This window comes from Heptranchias perlo, chromosome 21 (assembly GCF_035084215.1).
Source record: "Heptranchias perlo isolate sHepPer1 chromosome 21, sHepPer1.hap1, whole genome shotgun sequence".
NCBI classification, from domain to species: Eukaryota; Metazoa; Chordata; class Chondrichthyes; order Hexanchiformes; family Hexanchidae; genus Heptranchias; species Heptranchias perlo.
The window spans coordinates 12,558,252-12,577,448 of NC_090345.1; the positions used below are offsets into that span (position 1 = coordinate 12,558,252).

Here is a 19,197-nt window from a genome sequence, read left to right on the forward strand (position 1 = left end):
AAAGGCGAGAGTGCTACCGCTGAGCCAAGGACGATACCTGTTGGATAGATAGTGCCAACACTTCTTAAGGTACCAGTCTTAGACATTGCTCTCAATTCCTAAAGACCTGAGTTTGAATCAATACAACCTAATTAGAACGGAGGTGTGCTCTCATACAAGTTAGGCTAGTTAGGATGATATCAGACTATTTTACAATGTATAAAATATCATATATACTAAAAGTGTATGGAAACCCAGAGCCCAGAAATTTTCATATTCTGTCCCAATAACAACTGATCTGTAAGATTTGCCCACTATTGGCAGTGGTCACTAAAGAGGAAGAATATGTTTTTAATTCACACCATCACACCTCAACTAAAAATGAATATATTTTATGCCAAATAACTTAGACAGTGAAGAGAAGTTAACTGTAACACTCTGGTTTCAAAACAGAAACACTGTATCATTCAGCAGTAGTTGGCTTCAACTATTGCAACCATAAAAATATATATAGTTTTTATTGGTCTGTTAACTAATGATGAACCTTCAATGTCTCTTAATTTCAATTTGCTCTTTATTCCCTTATAGTCTCATCATTACTGCATTCTCGAGATAATGAATGTACTTTTGGTTAACTATCATTGAACATTGCCTTGGCAACTACCGCTGTTTCTGTAGTTGTCTGTAATCCATGTACTCTCAATTTGACAGGTACATATGGCAAAGACAGGATAAGAACCATGTTGCTAATGTTCACAGATATTGATATGCATTGAGAAACAGGAAAAGATGAACAAATCTGATAATGAGCACTGCAAGACTTCAGACTATTATTGGTAAACTATCCTCAATATAAAATAGATCAGATGTCATATTTTTGTGACAGTCTACACATAGCTCCTGCAACATTAAAATTACAAAGGAGCAGATCTTTCCATTTGTTTTTAGTCTTCCACATGAAGGATGAATATTAAATTAAATCAGGAAGATTAAGATGTAGCAGTAAATGGAGCAGACATTCATTTGAGGTGCAGAGCTTAAGAAACCAGCGAAAACAGCCATTTAAAAATTCTTGGGCAGGCGGCGGGTTTAGGAAATTATTTCCAATGTATACTTCCTCCTTCATGTACCCTCATTGTGTCAGAAATCGAGACTCATTGGCCCCAAAATTCTTGGGACCCTGTTCCATAGATGTAAATGCGGCAGGAATTCTACACTGGACTGGAAACTCTCTCAAATCCTGGGGACAGGATCATTTGAATATCCAGGACAAGCCATCGGTGCCTGCAAGACCTGCCCCATCCCAACCTGATCCGCCCTTCAAAGATGGAGCCACTCTGCTTGAGGACCCCCCAAGCCCCAATGTGCTGAAGAAAATTATATTTTTTTATATAAGTCTTCAGCTCCCACTGGAGACACTCTGACGTTAGACAAAGTAATTGATCCTTTCTGGGATTGATTCCCTTTTTCTAATGAAGGTGGGGGCCATCATAAGACCCCAAAGGGACTCGCACCACATCTCAACTGGCATAAATTCCCTCCGAGGTCTTCAAACAAGGAATTCCTGGGATTGCTTGGGAATTCCCCCGGGCATGTACCCTTGACATAGAGGGGTTGGGGGGGGGGGTGGGAGGGAGGGTGCACAAAATCTGTCCACAGCCTCGGTCCAGAATTTCAAGGTACATTCTAAATGGGATGGATTCCCTGTGGAGTTTATTCCAGCCCATATCCTGCCCTTCTTCTCCCCCTCCCAAGTCATAAAGGGATTTACGCCCTCTCTCAATCCAGGTATTATTTTTCCCTGTCCTGCAATGTCCCTTTTGACCAAGCTTTTCATCACCCGTCCTAATATCTCCTTCTTTGGCTCGGTGTCAATTATTGTCAATTGCTGTGAAGTGCCTTGGGACATTTTCCTATATTAAAGGTGCTATATAAATGCAAATTGTTGTTGTAGTAGTACTTAGAAACAGTTTTCAATTTCAAAATTAGAATGAACTTAAAGTATAGAAAGTTTAATGAATTAATTGCAAAGAGGATGAATCAATTGTAAAGCAAACGGGGAAAATAACATCCACACAACCAAATTTACTATGCTTTCCCCCTCCCATATCCCCATCAGCCACATTGGTAATTACACTGCTCAGATTATAAGAAGTCCAAGTTTTATGCCTGGTTTGCTGAGTTAGCTGATCTCAAGTCAGAACAGTGATAGTGGTACCACAATTGCCTCAGTGCCCTCAGGGTTGGGGTGAAGGAATGGCAGGGTTCATTGGTCCAGCACATGTGCGGGTGTTGGTGGAGAACAGGATCAGCCTTGATCCGCTTATTGTTATAAAGTACAGTCCAGCTCTCAGATTGGTAATATTTACTAAGAGACATCACAGAGCAAGTAATCTTCTAGTGACAAGTGCATCACTTCATTTCTTGGACTATCAGGCAGATTGGAATTACGACTATATTATACTGACAGTATAAATTGTCCATTACTTTTAACATTTTCCTCACAATCTTATAATGTGATAGCAGAAGCAGAATTATTCTTTTATTCAATAACAAATGTGATACCTCATCAAACTAGCTAACATGATCAATAAATAACCAATAAATCCAATAGGGAATTCAGGAGAAACTTCTTTACCCAAAGAGTGATTAGAATGTGGAACTCACTACCACAAGGAATAGTTAAGACAACTAGCATAAATGCATTTAAGGGGAAGCTAGATAAACACATGAGGGAGAAAGAAATAGAAGGGTATGCTGACAAGGTTAGATGAAGAGGGGTGGGAGGAGGCTCATGTGGAGCATAAACACTGGCATAGACCAGTTGGGCCGAATGGCCTGTTTCTGTGCTGCAAATCCTATGCAATTCTATGTACTCAGTGCTTTCAGAAGAGTGGAGGAGGTTGAAAGAATCTTGCAGCTAAATTTCAGTCAGACCAAGGTGTAAAGTCTTCAGACATGTTGTCATCACTTGTCTCCTCCATATATCACCACTTCATTTCTGAAGCTATAGCCACCTCTCCAAGGGACACTTCTATTACTATTTTAGCAATAGTGCTATGTCTCTCCCAAACACCAAGTTGTCCCTTTCAAATTCATTGCAACCTGCTATTATTGTCCCATACAATTAAAAAGAGTTCGCGAGTAGGTCAAAGATGTTTAGAAGCTGCCAAGCATTTGTTAACAATTTTGAAGTCATCTATACACCCAACAACTCCCATAACACAGCAGCATTCCTCAGCCAGATCACCAAAATTCAAATGGTGCAAACTTGTCTTTCAGGTAAATTGAGGGCTTTGTTATATCAGATGACAATTTCAAAAAGTACTTCTGCTAAATTATGCAAGATTCTTAGTGTTGTGGAATCTAACCCAATTGGATTCCTGGATGGATTCCATAACAGAAAAACAATTGATGTGGAGATGCCGGTGATGGACTGGGCTGGACAAATGTAAGGACTTGCACAACACCAGGTTATAGTCCAACAGTTTTATTTTAAATCACAAGCTTTCGGAGCTTACCTCCTTCGTCAGGTGAGTGAAGGTACAAAATTGTGTACGTATAAGCTTCAGAAGGCTGGAGATCCTGCTGCTATCCACCCAATTTGCTGCTCATCAGCAAATGGTAGTGGGAAATGGGGAGAGAATCAATTATGCTAGATCCTTGCCCACATTTCTGCCCAATCTATTTTTGACATTATTTCCAGTAGCTTCCAGGTGACTGCGCAGAAATTGGGCGGTAATGATGTGAAGATGGGATATCTTCCGCCATTTACAATGAATCATAATCATGCCAGTAGAAAACAGCAGGGTTGTTATACGATACCTTAAAAGCAGAAGTGAGTTTGAAGGAACAAGCTAATCCCCTTACAGGTGCTGTCAAAACTTTATTATTGTGTCATTTTTGATGAGGTTACTTTTTGCCTGTCAGAGCCTACCCAATATTGGCTGGCACTGAGGCTCACAGGTATGTCTGGGAGAAAGGAACGAAAGTGGGCCGCCCACAGTTGTTTTGTGGAGACGGGAGGAGCACTCCTGCTTCTTCCAACTCCACAAATACCACACTCTTGTATGTTTTGGGGCTGCTGGTTAGACTGCTCAAAACCCAGAAATACCAGTTGGAGCTTGCACAATATTGAAAATAGGCCTGCACTCATTTCAGGCAGCCACCAATGCTGCCAAAAAAGAGGCCTCCACCAATTTAGCAGTGGTCAGACCACCTGTGCAGATCTGGCACGGGCCTCTGCCCTACTAAATTGATTATTGTTGCGCCCGTTTTGGGCCCATAAAACAGGCGCAACAATGTTGAATTTAGTCCCTATCATCTCTCAACATACAGCTCATTTGTGGCCAGCAGCATACCATCATGTAAGAGAATGCTTGCTTTCCTGAGCGCTGCTACAATGCCTTTATTTTAAGGCAATTCACAGTGTTACCACTCTATAACCCAGAGAAGCAAGTTTTTGTGTAGCTGTTCAGAGATTAAGGCTATCCTCTACCAGCTTGGCTGATGACACCTGTGCGCTTTTTCATGACCCCAGATGAGCTGTGACACACGAGATCCATTTATCCACCAGAGTCATCATTGAGCACACGATAGGCATGTTAAAGATGAGGTTCAAGTGCCTGGATCAATCGAGTGGCATCCTGCAGTATTGTCCGGTTAGAGTCTCAAGGCTTATGCCGGTGAGCTGCATGCTGCACAAATTTGATTTACAATTAAGCCCTCATGAGGAGGCCCATAGGACAAAAGCCCCCATGAGGATCAAGGGCATCAGCAAGATGAGCAAGAGAAGGATAAGCAACAGTCTGAAGAAGGTACAGAGGCCATTGTCAGGTATAATCTGATGCAGTGGACCTTCTGTTGACTACTACCTCTGGCCCAGCCTTCTTCTGAAAGCATTTAATGGTAAGCACCTGAAGCAGATGACTATGTTGTGACTTATGCCATTAAGTACGCCATGCCACACCACTATTTGCTTGGACTTCTGTGCTGTTCCACAGACACCCTTGCCGAAAAAGTTAAACAGCTAATTATCATAGCTCCCCCCCCCCCATTAAAATCAATGGGGAGATTGAGTTTGCTGAATTAATATCACTGTAATCGCCACAGCCACTTAGACCATTACAGAATGGCGCTGGAGCGCTCAGAATCAGTAAACTATTCAATCGATCAGCATGTTTTGAAACAGTTTTCATGAAATTCTCACTAAATAAAATTCCCTGGGTCTAAAATCTTGAAGGAGCAACCTCATCCCTGTCTTTACGCAGTGCTGGTTAACTGTTCAAAAAGCTTTTTTCATACATATACACTAGTGGATTTCCTGCAGTGTTACTCACAGCAAGTATCTGCTCCATTAACCCCCTCCACCTCTTGTTCACTCCCTAAGCCTCTAAACTTGCTGCACCCTTCTGACTCTCCCATATCCTTTCTCTTGTTCTGACTGTTTCTTTTCTGCTCCCCTAATTTCATATATCGCTTCCAGTAGCTTCAGTACAAGGCAATATGGATTTTAAATTAAAATGTTGCTATGTTCCTCACCTACCCATCCTTTGTGTTCTTCACCCTTAGTTACCTATGCTTGCCACTGTAACTTCATTTAGCACAATAAGCACTTCAAATTAGGAAGGCCTGAGGAGCAGCAGGGCCTTGGATCATTGAAACTGATTTTTGTAGCATACCACATAACAGCACAAAAACCCAAAAGGTAGATGAGCCAATATTTTGAGTGGAGCCAAGAAAAGAGAATGGGAAGTCATCATCAAGCGTCAGGGACATCAGCAAAAGGAAGCTGGTGAGAAAGCCAGGGTCCCAAAAGTGATAGAAAGCACACAGGACTGCGAAATGGTTCCAAGAGCAGCCAGCAGATTTTTTAGAATGGGGTGAGGAATAGATAGTAGGAGGTCGCTGGGTAGGCCCTGGGCTAGAGGGCCCAAAAAGCTGCGGGGTGGGATTATGGAGTTCCATTACTTTTTGTGCGGACTCAGCTGCAGAAGGAGAGCCGCAACGATGATTTTGTACAGTTGTGGGGCAAAGGAAGAAGCAGGCGAACAGCAGGGCTAGTTTTTGGGCCAGGGAGAGGAGGGTCAGAGGGAGAAGAGCGAGTACATGAGCTACAGACACTTTTAAAAATAATTGTGTGACCAGTAGAAGTTGAAGAGTACAGCAGGGAGAGAAAGAAACTGAGGAGGGAGTTGAGTTGCCAACCCTTTCAAATTGTCCTGGCGTCTCCAGTAATTAAAGATTAATCTCCAGACACTGCTGCGAGCAACCTGGGGAAAAATTAAGTGGCATTAAAAAAATTGTACTTTTTTTTTCATTTACTTCGAATACTTTCATTTATTAGTTATAAAAATATTGGTGATGGTGAATATGGCTGTTTGACTGAGGGTCAAGGATCATCCAATCGGGCAACAAAGAGTCTGTTTGCATTCCATTGGCAAGAGGTTGGATGTGTTGGGCAACCAATGGTGGGAGTGTGGGGGCGGGTTGATTGAAGGCAGGTGGCCATGTTGTAAAAAGTCAGATAGCCAGGTGGTGAAGGATAAAATACTAGATCCTAGTCTTCAGTTGATTCCAACCCTTTATTTACAGAGATCCACCGTATATACTGTGCAACCCCCCCAGATAAGCTCCCTCCTATAAATGGATATGAGAGTCCCCAATTGATACCCACCACGTGAATACAATTAACACAATTTATATAAATCACATGGCTACAATTAACACGTGATGAAATCTCCCAGAATCAGAGTTGACAACCCTAGGAGGAAGGGAGGGAAGAGAGAAAGAAAGAGAAAAGAAAGACTTGCATTTATATAGTGCTTTTCACGACCTCAGGACGTCCTAAAGCGCTTTACAGCCAATTAAGTATTTTTGGAGTGTAGTCACTGTTGTAATGTAGGAAACACGGTATCCAATTTGCCCACAGCAAGGTCCCACAAACAGCAATGTGATAATTACGAGATAATCTGTTTATAGTGATGTTAGTTGAGGGATAAATATTGGCCAGAACACCGGGGAGAACTCCCCTGCTCTTCTCCTACATAGGATCGTGGGATCGTTTACGTCCATCCGAGAGAGCAGTCAGGGCTTTGGTTTAATGTCTCATCCAAAAGACGACACCTACAACAATGCAGCGCTCCCTCTGTACTGCACTGGAGTGTCAGCCTAGATTTTATGCTCAAGTCTCTGGAGTGGGACTTGAACCTGCGACCTCCTAACTCAAGAGGCGAGAGTGCTCCAACTGAGCCACGGCTGGCGCTCGTCACACGAAGGTATTTTATCAAATTAAAAAATCAACTTGCCTTACTTGGTAAATAGGAAAACTTTGGGTAAAAGAAACAAAATGGCAGGCAGACCTGGTGACTTACCATAGTGCCAATAAATATGGTAAGCCTGTGACTACAACATGACAGGTAGATAGGGTTTTAACATTGTACAAATATTCACATTGGGATTACTGTTATAAATGTTTAAGTAGCAACTTTACAAAATACTTAGTGACCTAAAAGTTTTACTTAAAAATTGTAACAACCAGAAGTGAAGTCTGTGGAAAAGAAGTGTGCACCAGACAGAAGTCTTTTAAATTATATATAGACAGACAGATATGTTAAAAATGGTAAGTGTAGCACACGTCAACCTCACACTCCAGATGCCACACTTTGTTACAGATGCAAAACAATCTTAAAATGCCAAGTGTTTCTGATCTGCAGTCTGAAACTGACAATCTGTAGAGTCCACTGACCAAATGGCAATTAATTTCTGACCTTAGCCTGTGTTTTATACCAATCAGACTTTGTGGCCTTAAAGGGACACTGCTTCACTTTAGAAGAATATTACATTGTGCATTACAGAGTATAGCACTTTGATCCTTACAAATCATCTAAGTTACTGCGAGTAATACTGCCAGAGAGTGTGTGCATATAATTCTATATTGTTTATTATATGATCCACTGCAGCACTGCACACAGGGAGTCAAGACCTGTACTATATTTAAAACTTTTTTACTCAATGTTTCCTAAGGATGTGATGGTATAACAGTAACTTCCGTTTTAGGGTGTTCTAATAACATGGAGATTAAAAATTAAACGGAATAAACTGGAACTTAAATTGCAACAAAATATGTTTTTGACTTTTTGGAAACTATACAATCGCAACAAGAAAATTCAAATCGCAGAATCCAATATCAATCACATGTTGATGATGATGTCAACAACAAAAAGTTACTGGTAAACACTGTAGCACAGCAAAGCAGGCACCAGTGAATTAACAAATCACTAGAGCACTGGCCGCCAGTGAATCAGTAAATTCATAGAGCAGTGGGCACCACCTAATTAATAAATGAATACAGCAGCAGGTACAGCAATTAATTCAAAATTAACATAGTAGGCAGCAGTAGTGGAGAGGCAGGAAGCAGTGAATTAATAAATTCATGGGCTAGTGGGCACAATATTCAATAAATGTATGCGGAAACAGGCACCAGTGAATTAATGGAACTATACGCACATCAATAAATCAATACATTAGTGATGGGGTACCAGTCAATTAATAAATTAATGGAGAAGCAAGCATCAGTGAATTAAAAATGAATAGAACAGCAAGCATGCCAACAAACCAATAAATTAACAAAGTGGTAGGCACCAGCAAATCAATAAATTCATAAAGTAGCAAGTACAACAATGAATCAATAAATTGATGAAGCAACAAGCATCCACGATAAATAAATAGACCTGGGGATACACTGACAAAAAAAATTAATGGAGAAGCAGGCACTGGTTAATTGATAAATTCATGAAACAATGAATTTAACAATAAACCAATAAATGAATGGAACAGCAAGCAGCAATGAAAGAATTCCCCCATTCTATCTTTGCTGCTGCTGCCACCATCCCCATAGCCACTGCCTGACTTTAAACGTATAGTATAATGACTTTAAATGTTTGTATAGCAATACGTTCTTTAAAAATTTAGTAGGTGGAGCTCGGGGCATCACAGGCAGGAGGTGTTGGGTGTCCCATTTACTGGATGATAAACTCCAAAATCAGAATTTAATCACTTGATAAACAGCAAAAAATACCCCAAAATAGGGTAAAAAGCAAAATGGTGGGTTGACCTGAAAGATTTGAACCACCGGACCTCCACTGCTAGGCCTGCAACTCCAACCTCGTGTCACGGAGCCACCTAGTGACCACAAGGCTACATTGTTATGGAAACAACCCAGAGACAATATGAGTCAGTTGCAGAGTTGCAAATATAAATATCAACTATGGAGAACTATGAGCTGCTGGATGCATGGCAAGATGATGCTCCAATGGAGTCAAATATCATGCTCTGGACAAACAGCAGTGAAAGAAATGGGTTGCCTCATGTGCCACTAGGCACTGTTGATTCTAACTAAATAATATAGGGCTAATAACATAACCACATGTGACACAAAGCTGATACAAGGAGTTTTTAATCTTAAAATTGTTGACACCTTGCTATGGGGTTTTCCCCATTATAAATGTTGACATAAAAGGGTAATAAAAAATCATGACAAAAGGATAAAAGATTTGCAGAAAAGAAGTGTGCACCACACATAAGACTTTTAATAATAGAAAGACAGATAGATATTAGAGTAATATGTGACATGTATGCCATGGCTCATTTAGAAAAATAAAATGCATGCGTGAATGCCAAATATGTGAATCTTGACCACCCAATATGTGATCTTCACAGATGAAAAATATTAATTTGCAAAAAACCTAGAAAAATGATGCAATTTTAAGGAAAAATTTAATTACAAGACATTTAAGGTTAAAATTGGAAGGCATTGTTTATTTCACAATTAGGTGAAAACCCTAATGACCCATGGGATCTTTTTAAGAAATTCTTTTTTCAGTGTTTAAAGCATATTTGTTTCCACACTTGAGCTTCATAGCTTTTATTGCCCTTGTCTCACACAAATGCTCTCCTCACTGATACGACAAGGTAGACTGAAGACTAATCAAAACTGCAGTCCCTCTCTCCTAATCAAACCACCTCTCTGGCGTTCAATATGTGCTGACTCATTCTGTCTTTATTTTGCTCCAATTCCCCTCACCAACAAAAAGAGACTGTCTCTCCAAATCCCAAGAGTTAGTGTGCAGTACACCCTTCTTTGTTTAGAAGTTAAACACCAGTCTGAAAACTGACTGTAATTAATCTGTCAAAACATCAACATGATAATGGAAAATAAATGAGCCATCTTCCTTTTTCATATATAATTATGGATCTCAATTTTTAGCAACATTGTGGCTAAAATTACCTCTTCAATGGCATTTAAAAGCACACCTTGTCAAAATACTGCAACAAAACACTGATACGGATACAGCAAGTAGAACTGTTATTCATTTCCAACAGCATGTTCCCACGGGAATGGGAATATTATTTTACCCGTGGCTATCAATCTAATTTTATATAACTTTTTTTTGTCAAGGAATTCAAATGCTGATGAAGTACAAATATAATCATTATTCAAATAGCCAATCGTCTTTTAAGTCCAAGCTTGTTATCATCTAATCATCACTTCTTGATTTAACTTCATCAACTCTACTACCTTTTTCAATCTTGGTGGTGTACTGTACAATGGGACTCAGCCCATCAGCTCATTATTGTAATTTTTTTTTAAAACTAATGACTTTATGCCATCCATAAATTAAGATTTTGACACATCACCAGTCATATTATTTCTGATTTTCAATGTACTCATTCTGTCTCCAGTACAATGTTGAACCCCTAAATCCTATCAGGCAGGAATCAATTTGCAATGAATCACTGAACCTTCGCTAGAATAACCTGTGTAAATACCTTTAATTAAAAACACAACTGATCTATCAGCCAAATTCGACAGTAATATCTTGTAATTACTTTGCCTTCAATACCCCTTTTTAGTGAGATAATTATCATATTACCACAGTGTTATATCAGAACTGATTCTAGAATCTACAGGAGCAGTCTAAATTGAATGTATTGAAAGTGTATTTCAAATTTCATTTGTTTTTTTTGTACATAATTTTTTTTTTATTTAAAGGGAAAGGGAAGTCTCAGGGGACATATACTGGGGCTGAAAATCTGTAGCCCTTCCAATGCAATCCTGCTGGCATCAGTTTCCATGGGGCCTTGTTTTGGAGGAAATCCTTCTACCACCCCAAACAAGGTCACCCACATCAGAGGGGTGTGGCCAAGGGGAGGGATTCCCAAGATGGGAGTTTCCTTATTCAGGGCCTGGTGGAACAGCAGCAGCCGTCACGTATAGTGAAAGATTTACCAGCCATTAGAGGAGTGCAAGCATCACATACGTGTCCAGGCCTGGGTCATGATTTGTACCCTCAAAGAAATTTCACTACATTTAATTTTCTTGGCCTCCTTACAAACTGGGCAATGGACCACATTGCAGGATGTTTCCAAGGGGAACCCTGGAAACAACCCCCTCATCCCAAAGCAGGCAGTCACCACTGCATTTTGCAGCCTCCCCTGTCATAGTGCCATGGATGCCATCCTGATTATTAAAATAGGGAACATCCTCTACCTGGAAAGTCTGGCGGGGTCAACAGGGGAGATTCCCAGTAGGCCGATCCTAGCACTTATGCCGGGATCAATGTTAAGGTGAAAAATGATTACAAATACAAAATGACCAAGCGATTTTTTTTTAAATGTCAATTTTCTCATTCCCATGAAAATCATCCAAGTCGGCGGGTCTGTTTGCTGCTAGGCTGAACACAGATAGTGGGATGTTTTTGCAAGGTTGGATGTTGGGCAACTTGAATCAGTGTAGCAGATTTTGACACTCGACTCTGTTCTTCCCCACCCCCCCCAACATTGGAGGCAGTTTTTTCACTGACCCTGCTTACGCAGATGTTCCAGGAAGAGGAGCTTTCCTGTAGTCACGTGTCAGTCAGCTAAATTGCAAATGTATTTGAAAATAAGTCAAGGGCTGGATAATTGGTAAAAATGTCTTGTATGATGCATCAGCAGACCAGTTCATTTTGAAAATAGGCAAAAAGCAATTTCGTGTAGAAATGTTGCCTAAAAATGATGATATCTATTTTACAATTGAGAAACAACTCCCTTTCTCAAACATTTGCCTGGAATTGTTAAAGAAAGTTTCAGGACCTATGAATATATTCCATTGTCTCATCTGTTTACAGAAATGTCTGGCATTTTAGATTAATATGTCTTAATTTGACAAGGAATGAGCAGTATTTTGTTTTTAAAAACTGATATGTAGTATGCCACTATTGCCTTTGAGATAAAAGAATTCCACAGATTAACAGCCAAGATCATTTTGACACATTTGTAGAAACTGGGCCAAAGAATAGCAAGCATTGCAGAAATAAGGTCAAATAGAAGCGGAGAAACAATAAAGCAGAGGCAGAAAAGGGAAAGATTATTTATATTGACGAGAAAGAAAGAAACACTTGCATTTCTCTAGTGCTTTTCTCAACCTCAGGACGTCCCAAGGCGCTTTACAGCCAATTAAGTACTTTTGAAGTGTAGTCACTATTATAATGTAGGAAACGCAGCAGCCAATTTGCACACAGCAATGTTCCACAAACAGCAATGTGATAATGACCAGATCATCTGTTCTTTAAGTGATGTTGGTTGAGGAATAAATGTTGGGCAGGACAATGGAGTGAGCCAGTAGGTGTTAGTTGCAGTTCAGTGTGGATAAGTAAATACTATATGAGCAAGAAACCAAGAGAGCTTGGGAGTGAATTTTTGTGGAGGTTCTCCCAATCGTCCGCTGTAACTTCAGCAGAAGATCCATGGAAACCCTGGAGAAACATCTGGGGTTTCCATAGATCTTTTGCCAAGATCCATGGAAATTCAGCCCCCATGTGTGGGATGGAAGTGTCATACAGCTTCTTGGTCAAGAAGGAGATCTACAGGTTAAAGCAGATAAATTTATGACATTTTCAGCCCAGAGCTTGATTACAGTAAGAAATACAAATAAAGTCCTGTGTTGTACTACCAGAAGAATAAACTATAAATCAAAGTGATTGTATTGTTGCGTCAGGTATTGGTCAGACTCAGTCTGTAACACTGTGTGTGCATTTGGTCATCTAATCATAAGAAGGGTGTAATTGTCCTTGAAATTGTACACAGGCCTGCAACAAAGATTATTCAACTTATAAGGAAAGATGAAAAATGAGACTGGTTTTCTCTAGAAAAGTGCAGATTTAACAGTGACCTAATTTAAAATTTTGAAAGAGATTCAAGCCACTACTGGAAAGGGTTCAAATACCAGAGGGCACAAATTAAAAATGTGGAAGTTGGAAGAAAAAAAGTGAGTCCAGGAACTAGATATGTTTCTGAAGCGATAAAGGGGTAGATTTTCAACTTGCTGCCCGGACATAAAACTGGCATTGCCAATTGGAAATGGAATGGAAATGAAAATCAGGCAGTTTCAATAAAGAAAAGCCGATCCACAATGCTAATTTCATGCCTGGGCACCAAGTTGAAAATCTACCCCAAGGAGAGAAGGGATATGGGGAGAAGGCAGATGGATAAAATGGAGGGCCTGTTGGGCCTAAAGGCCTTTTCCTGTTCCTAAAAATGATTTTATATTCTTATGAATCACAATGACAATTATTAAGAAATTATGTGGAAGTATGATGTGGGCACACTGCAGGGTTTTTTTTCCCTCAGTAGAGCTGTAGTTTTAAGTAAGTCACCATGAATATCCATTCCATAGTTACCCAAATCTTCTGACTCATTTCTCCAGTATGTTTACGAAACCTCACAGGCAGTGCAGTTACAACAATCAAGTCAAGTCATGCTGACAAAAACATCCACTAAGGCTCCAGTGTTAGCTAGAGTGTGTGGAAATGAAACTGAAGTGCCTTCGAAAAATCTTTACTTTGTGTATGATGGATGGCGTGTCACAGTCCCAACCACTATGTAATTTTTTTTAGTATTCATTAAAAGTAAAAGGTAAAAATGTTCACACTGAATAAAATATGACACTAGTACAAGTGAAAATTTGTTGCTGATGCCAAAGAGGCAGCATGGCAGTGAAGTCTTCCAAACAAGATGATCCAGGAGGTGATAAAGCCACTTTAAAAATAAAAAATTACCACAATCACAACAGTGGTTATACTCATAAAAGGTAGATTGTTATGATACAGACAACTCCAAAAAGAGAAATGTTGAAAAGGCAAACTTGTTCTACACATGAACTTTTTTCTGTATTCAACCATTGTTGTTTGTGATAACAGCAAGCCATCATTTTTATAAGCAAGTTTTACTTTTGGTTTATCCTTGATCTAATGTACAGACCATCCCTTTTTCCAGGTAATGTCTGCTGCCTGGCCAGAAGGAGGGAGAAACTTGCTTTGAAACCTAATGGTACACTCTAAGCTTCTGCCAAGAGGTAATAGCAGGAGAATCAAACTTAAACCGTGTGATTGAATTTTAATCGTTTTACCAGTATGAATGGTGGCAGGGAGTTGAGTGCTTAACAATGTATTATGAGAATGGAATTAGCTGGAGGAATTCAACATCTTGAAGTCAGGAAAGAAATAGAAAGAAGAATTATCAACAATAGAATATCTGAAAGGAAATGGGAAGATGAGTTTTTTAAATACTGACATCTAAAAAGACAACAAATGGCTTTTGCTTCATGACTTATTTTTATGCCCATCACGGTGAATGATATTAGTGCTGGGTCTTTATTCTCCATCCTCCACATAACCCCGGAATCGAGAGAAGCTTGGAAACGTTCTGGGAAAGCCTTGTGATATGCTTTATGATCATTTTTACATTGGCACATGACAGCATCAGATGATGGCTCCCCACATGGCACAAAAGCACTGGCTGTATATTTGAGTGGCTATATATTATTAGAGAACTGGCTGAAATGAAATATCACTGTGAAATCTCCGCAAAGCCTGAAGGAATGGTCAGATGGGAGCACAATGTGTGGAGAATGTTTCTTCAAATAATGAAGACAATCCTGCAAGACAGATCCTCTTCCTTCTGCGTTCAGCAACCTCCACATATCACTGGAAATTAATCCAACAGTATTCAGGAGAAAGAGTAGAAAGGCTCTTGTGGGATACGTAGAGCTCAACTAGCAGATCAGGTTGGTTAAAAGTGGTGCCAACCACAGCTGATAAAGTGAAGCTTAGTAAATTAATCTAAATTACTCCACCTAGCACCTTTACATAAACTTTGAATAGATATATGTTTTGAGGAAAGCCAACAAGCAGCCATGGAATGGGAAGAATTATTTCTATGGAGCCATCATGTTTCCTTCCAGAGAAATGTTGTCAGTTAACAATGCAGTCCACTATCCAGAAGGAGGCCATTTTGGGCCAACGTGCTAAAGCATATAATCTAGATTAACACTCCAATGTAATACTGATAGAGTTCTACATTGGTCAAAGGTATTGTCCTTCATAAGTTTTTTGATGGATTTAAAATCCAGTGGCACTATTTGAAGAACCGAGAATGCTCCTGCTGTACTGGCCAACATTATTCCCTCAACCAACAACACCACAAAAGATTAATTGATCATCTAATTGGATTTTGCAATGCACCAAATGGCTATTGTGTTTGTCTACATGTGTGAGGAGTGGATAGAATGAAGGAATTACAATTGCTTGTCCAAAATTAAAAATGAGTTGCTCTCCTTGACAGATAACCTACATGTGCTAAGAGTTTATTCAGAGTGCTAAATGAAATAAAGCTAATTGATGACCAACTAGTACCAAGGTTACAGTAATGCCATACTTTGACAAGGTAAGATTGAAGGAAAACCTCTATTCACGTTTATGACCCCCCCCCCCAACCTCCCAGTGCTGCTACACAACTTCTAAATATCTGCAATGTACTGTATCTTTCCTACAATTTTTCTACTTATATTGGCGTTTAAAAGAGGTGAAACTCAGTATATGAATAAGTGAACATGAAACAGTAATCAAGGCCACTGATTTCGTGTTTTCAAGGGAAAATGTATATGGTCACAGAATTCAAACCCAAAAATACCACTAACAGCCTCAAAATACTCTATAAAAAAGGTAACTTGACTTATTCAGTCACCATAAATCACTGCCCACAATATATTGTGCACAACACAGCAAAGCAAAGTGACTCTGACTCACAGTAAGCAATGCCACAGGAGATCCGTTAGTAATACCATGAAAACTATAGGTCGGCATATGCTTCCTATTGATCACGTCTCCAGTGTTTGTTATGCACTAATGTAAATGTCTATATCATCATTTTTTAAAAGTATAAAAGAGACAAAGGCAGTCATTTGCAATGTAAGAAAAACTTTCCAAGAGAAAATACCAGAGCCACAGGGGTCGAAAATCCTCAGCCCGCTCCATCGGCAGAAGTACAGCACAGCAATTCCCAACACGCCTGACTCTGCCGGAGTATCCGGGCTCAGGTCGGCGTCGCTTAATTTGAATGCCAATGCCTGGGCCACTATGGCACAGAGGAGGGGTGCAGCAAAAGCAGTGCTGGCAAAGTGCTCACTCCACAGCCCCCTTTATAAGGGAGCCAAAAAGTAGCATTGTGCCGGTTTTCTTGTGGGGATCCAGGATAGGACCGCTTGGTGTTCCCATTTCCATAGCTGAGTAGACCTGCATGCCAGGTTTATCCCAGAATCCAAGCAGGTCAGTGATAGGGAAATTGTAGCCAAAGAAATTGCCTTCCCTTAGCTCTGCTCCCTGACATCAGGACCCATGTTTGGGGCAGACAAAAAGTTTCACCCATCCCAGGCCCCTGCGCAAATAACCAGTGGGATTCTGAGCAGAAACCTAGCATTCCTGGGTCCCGCCAGAATTTCTGCCGCTGTCGGGCTTCCTGTGTCTGACTTATGCTGCAGGATCTTGAGCACCTAAAAAATGGCAGCACTGAAGGAAGCAGGCAACCTGGGAGAGAAGGATGGCAGATAAAGCTAAGAGAGGCGCAGCAAACCTCAGGGAGTCACACCTGTCCTATCTTTCTGGATAGGCTTCTTTTGGAGCCAGGAGGAGGAGGAGTGCTCTCCTGACTCCACAGGTGGCATGATTGCGCCCTCCCCGGTAGCATGTTCCAACACCCGCCCCCAACCGGGAAATACCCAAGGACTGCTGCCAGCGTGCCAGGCAGTCTTAAATTGTTTTTTCTTGTCAGATAAGCTGCCGGCTCGTTCCAAGTGTGCTGATGAGGCCCGAGGAACAATTTCTATCGATCCTCGGTTCGAGCGAAAACGGGCCCAGCCTAACTTCTACCCAATAGAATATAGTTGTCGAGATGTAATGGTGAGCCTATACCAAACCTTAGTAGTTGGAGTACTGTGTACAGTTTTGGGCACATCATGGGTTTGATAAGTCACACATATAACTTAGCTTTCGTTTTCTACAGCTGTAAGTCAGGTGCAATTCTGGTGTAAAGGACCGGATTTCTGGGACAGCAACTCTCATTATCCTGTCATTTCCATAGATGCACCACTTTGGGGCGGGCATATCTTCTGCCAGCACCTCGTTCCACCAGAATTTATTAGATATTTTAGAAGGGTATAACTCTAATGCATCTGGCTTACATTCCAAATTCTGACCCCTACACTAGAAATGCCCAACATTTGCCCAAAACAATAGTGGAATTTTAGGCCTTTTGTCTTCTACTTAGACTGGTTCCATGTCCATTCATAAATGTAGCATTATGTTAATTCAGGATAAATACGTGTCTTTTTTGGACCTTTTTCTGAACGATATGGGAATTTTGCATTGCACGTTTGTTTTCTTATAGGAGCAACTTGATGTACATTATTGAACCAATCACAAAGATGTAAATGACCACATTGTGCCTGTTCTTAATTCCATAACATTGCTGCAGGTGGTCAGGGAACCAGCTTATCTTTAAATGGGGAAAAAAAAGTAATTGAAAAAAAAACATAGCCTTACCAGAGTAATTGTTCCCTTCACCGTACCATTAAACACCGCCTTGGCTTGAATATACTCTCCGTCTGTAGCATTCACAGCAAGCAGATTTGCACATTGTAAACTTTTCCCCCCAACATCAGCATTATCGTGGAAACCAAAAGAAAAAATAAATAAAATTAGAAGCATGTCAAAATCAGTACAACAGGTCACCTAATTATTCTTCAGTTCTTGATTTTAAAAAAGTGTGCCAACTCTCATGGCAACCTTCTAAATATCCAGATTTTAACAAGACTGGGGAACTATAGGATTTTACAGAGTATAGTTTGATTTAGCCTTATAGTCTTCAATCCTTTCCCTAATCAAATACCCATTAATTTCTTAAGAAATTAACTCAACATAGAACCTACGAATTGAGGGATAAAATGGATCCAACATGAATGCAATTTTAGGATACGTTTACACTCCACAAGCATAGCATTAGTGCAAAGCAGAAATCACTTCCCATCAATGCCAAAACTAGAGTATAAATCAAATTTCAAAGCCCTGAGGGCTGGATTTGATTCTCTTGGTTAAAGATTAAAGACAACTGTGAGAATTTTGCAGAACTCACTATTGTCTGGCGGGCTCTTCTCAGAGATCATGGAATCTATTCACAGAGATCACTGGAGAATAAGAGAACGTGACATGCGTCAGGTAGAGAGGGATATGCCAGCTGGCACCAATATCAGCAGCATCTGTGAAGCACAATGACGCCACAAGTGGCAGCACAATACTTCTCAGAAAGCATAGTGTTTGTTGCAGCAACATCTCAAGACACTGATGCTGGTCTATCAATGTATGACAATGATCCAAGTAGAGACCCTTCTGAATCCGCTGATACCTCCAAAAGCTCTGTCTATCCTCCCCTCCACTTTGTTCCCCTTCATCAAAGGATGCACACCGACATAGGCTAGCAGAGACAGAAGTCAGTAGTAATGCACAAATGAGATATTAAGGGGAACAGATAGGGTGGATAGAGAGAAACTATTTCCGCTGGTTGGGGATTTTAGGAGTAGGGGGCACAGTCTAAAAATTAGAGCCAGACCTTTCACGAGCGAGATTAGAAAACATTTCTACACAAAGGGTGGTAGAAGTTTGGAACTCTCTTCCGCAAACGGCAATTGATACTAGCTCAATTGCTAAATTTAAATCGGAGATAGATAGCTTTTTGGCAAAGGTATTAAGGGATATGGGCCAAAGGCAGGTATATGGAGTTAGATCACAGATCAGCCATGATCTTATCAAATGGCGGAGCAGGCACGAGGGGCTGAATGGCCTACTC

General features: G+C 40.4%; 1 protein-coding gene across 1 annotated transcript in view; it reads right to left on the reverse strand.

The window, feature by feature from the left end:
* Nucleotides 1-19,197, reverse strand: part of cusr (Copper-only SOD repeat protein) — a 112,443-nt gene that overhangs the window by 80,140 nt on the left and 13,106 nt on the right. The window contains exon 3 of the mRNA XM_068002098.1: nucleotides 17,898-17,997. Coding sequence (XP_067858199.1) covers nucleotides 17,898-17,997 — 100 coding nt within the window. The remainder of the gene's footprint in view (nucleotides 1-17,897; nucleotides 17,998-19,197) is intronic.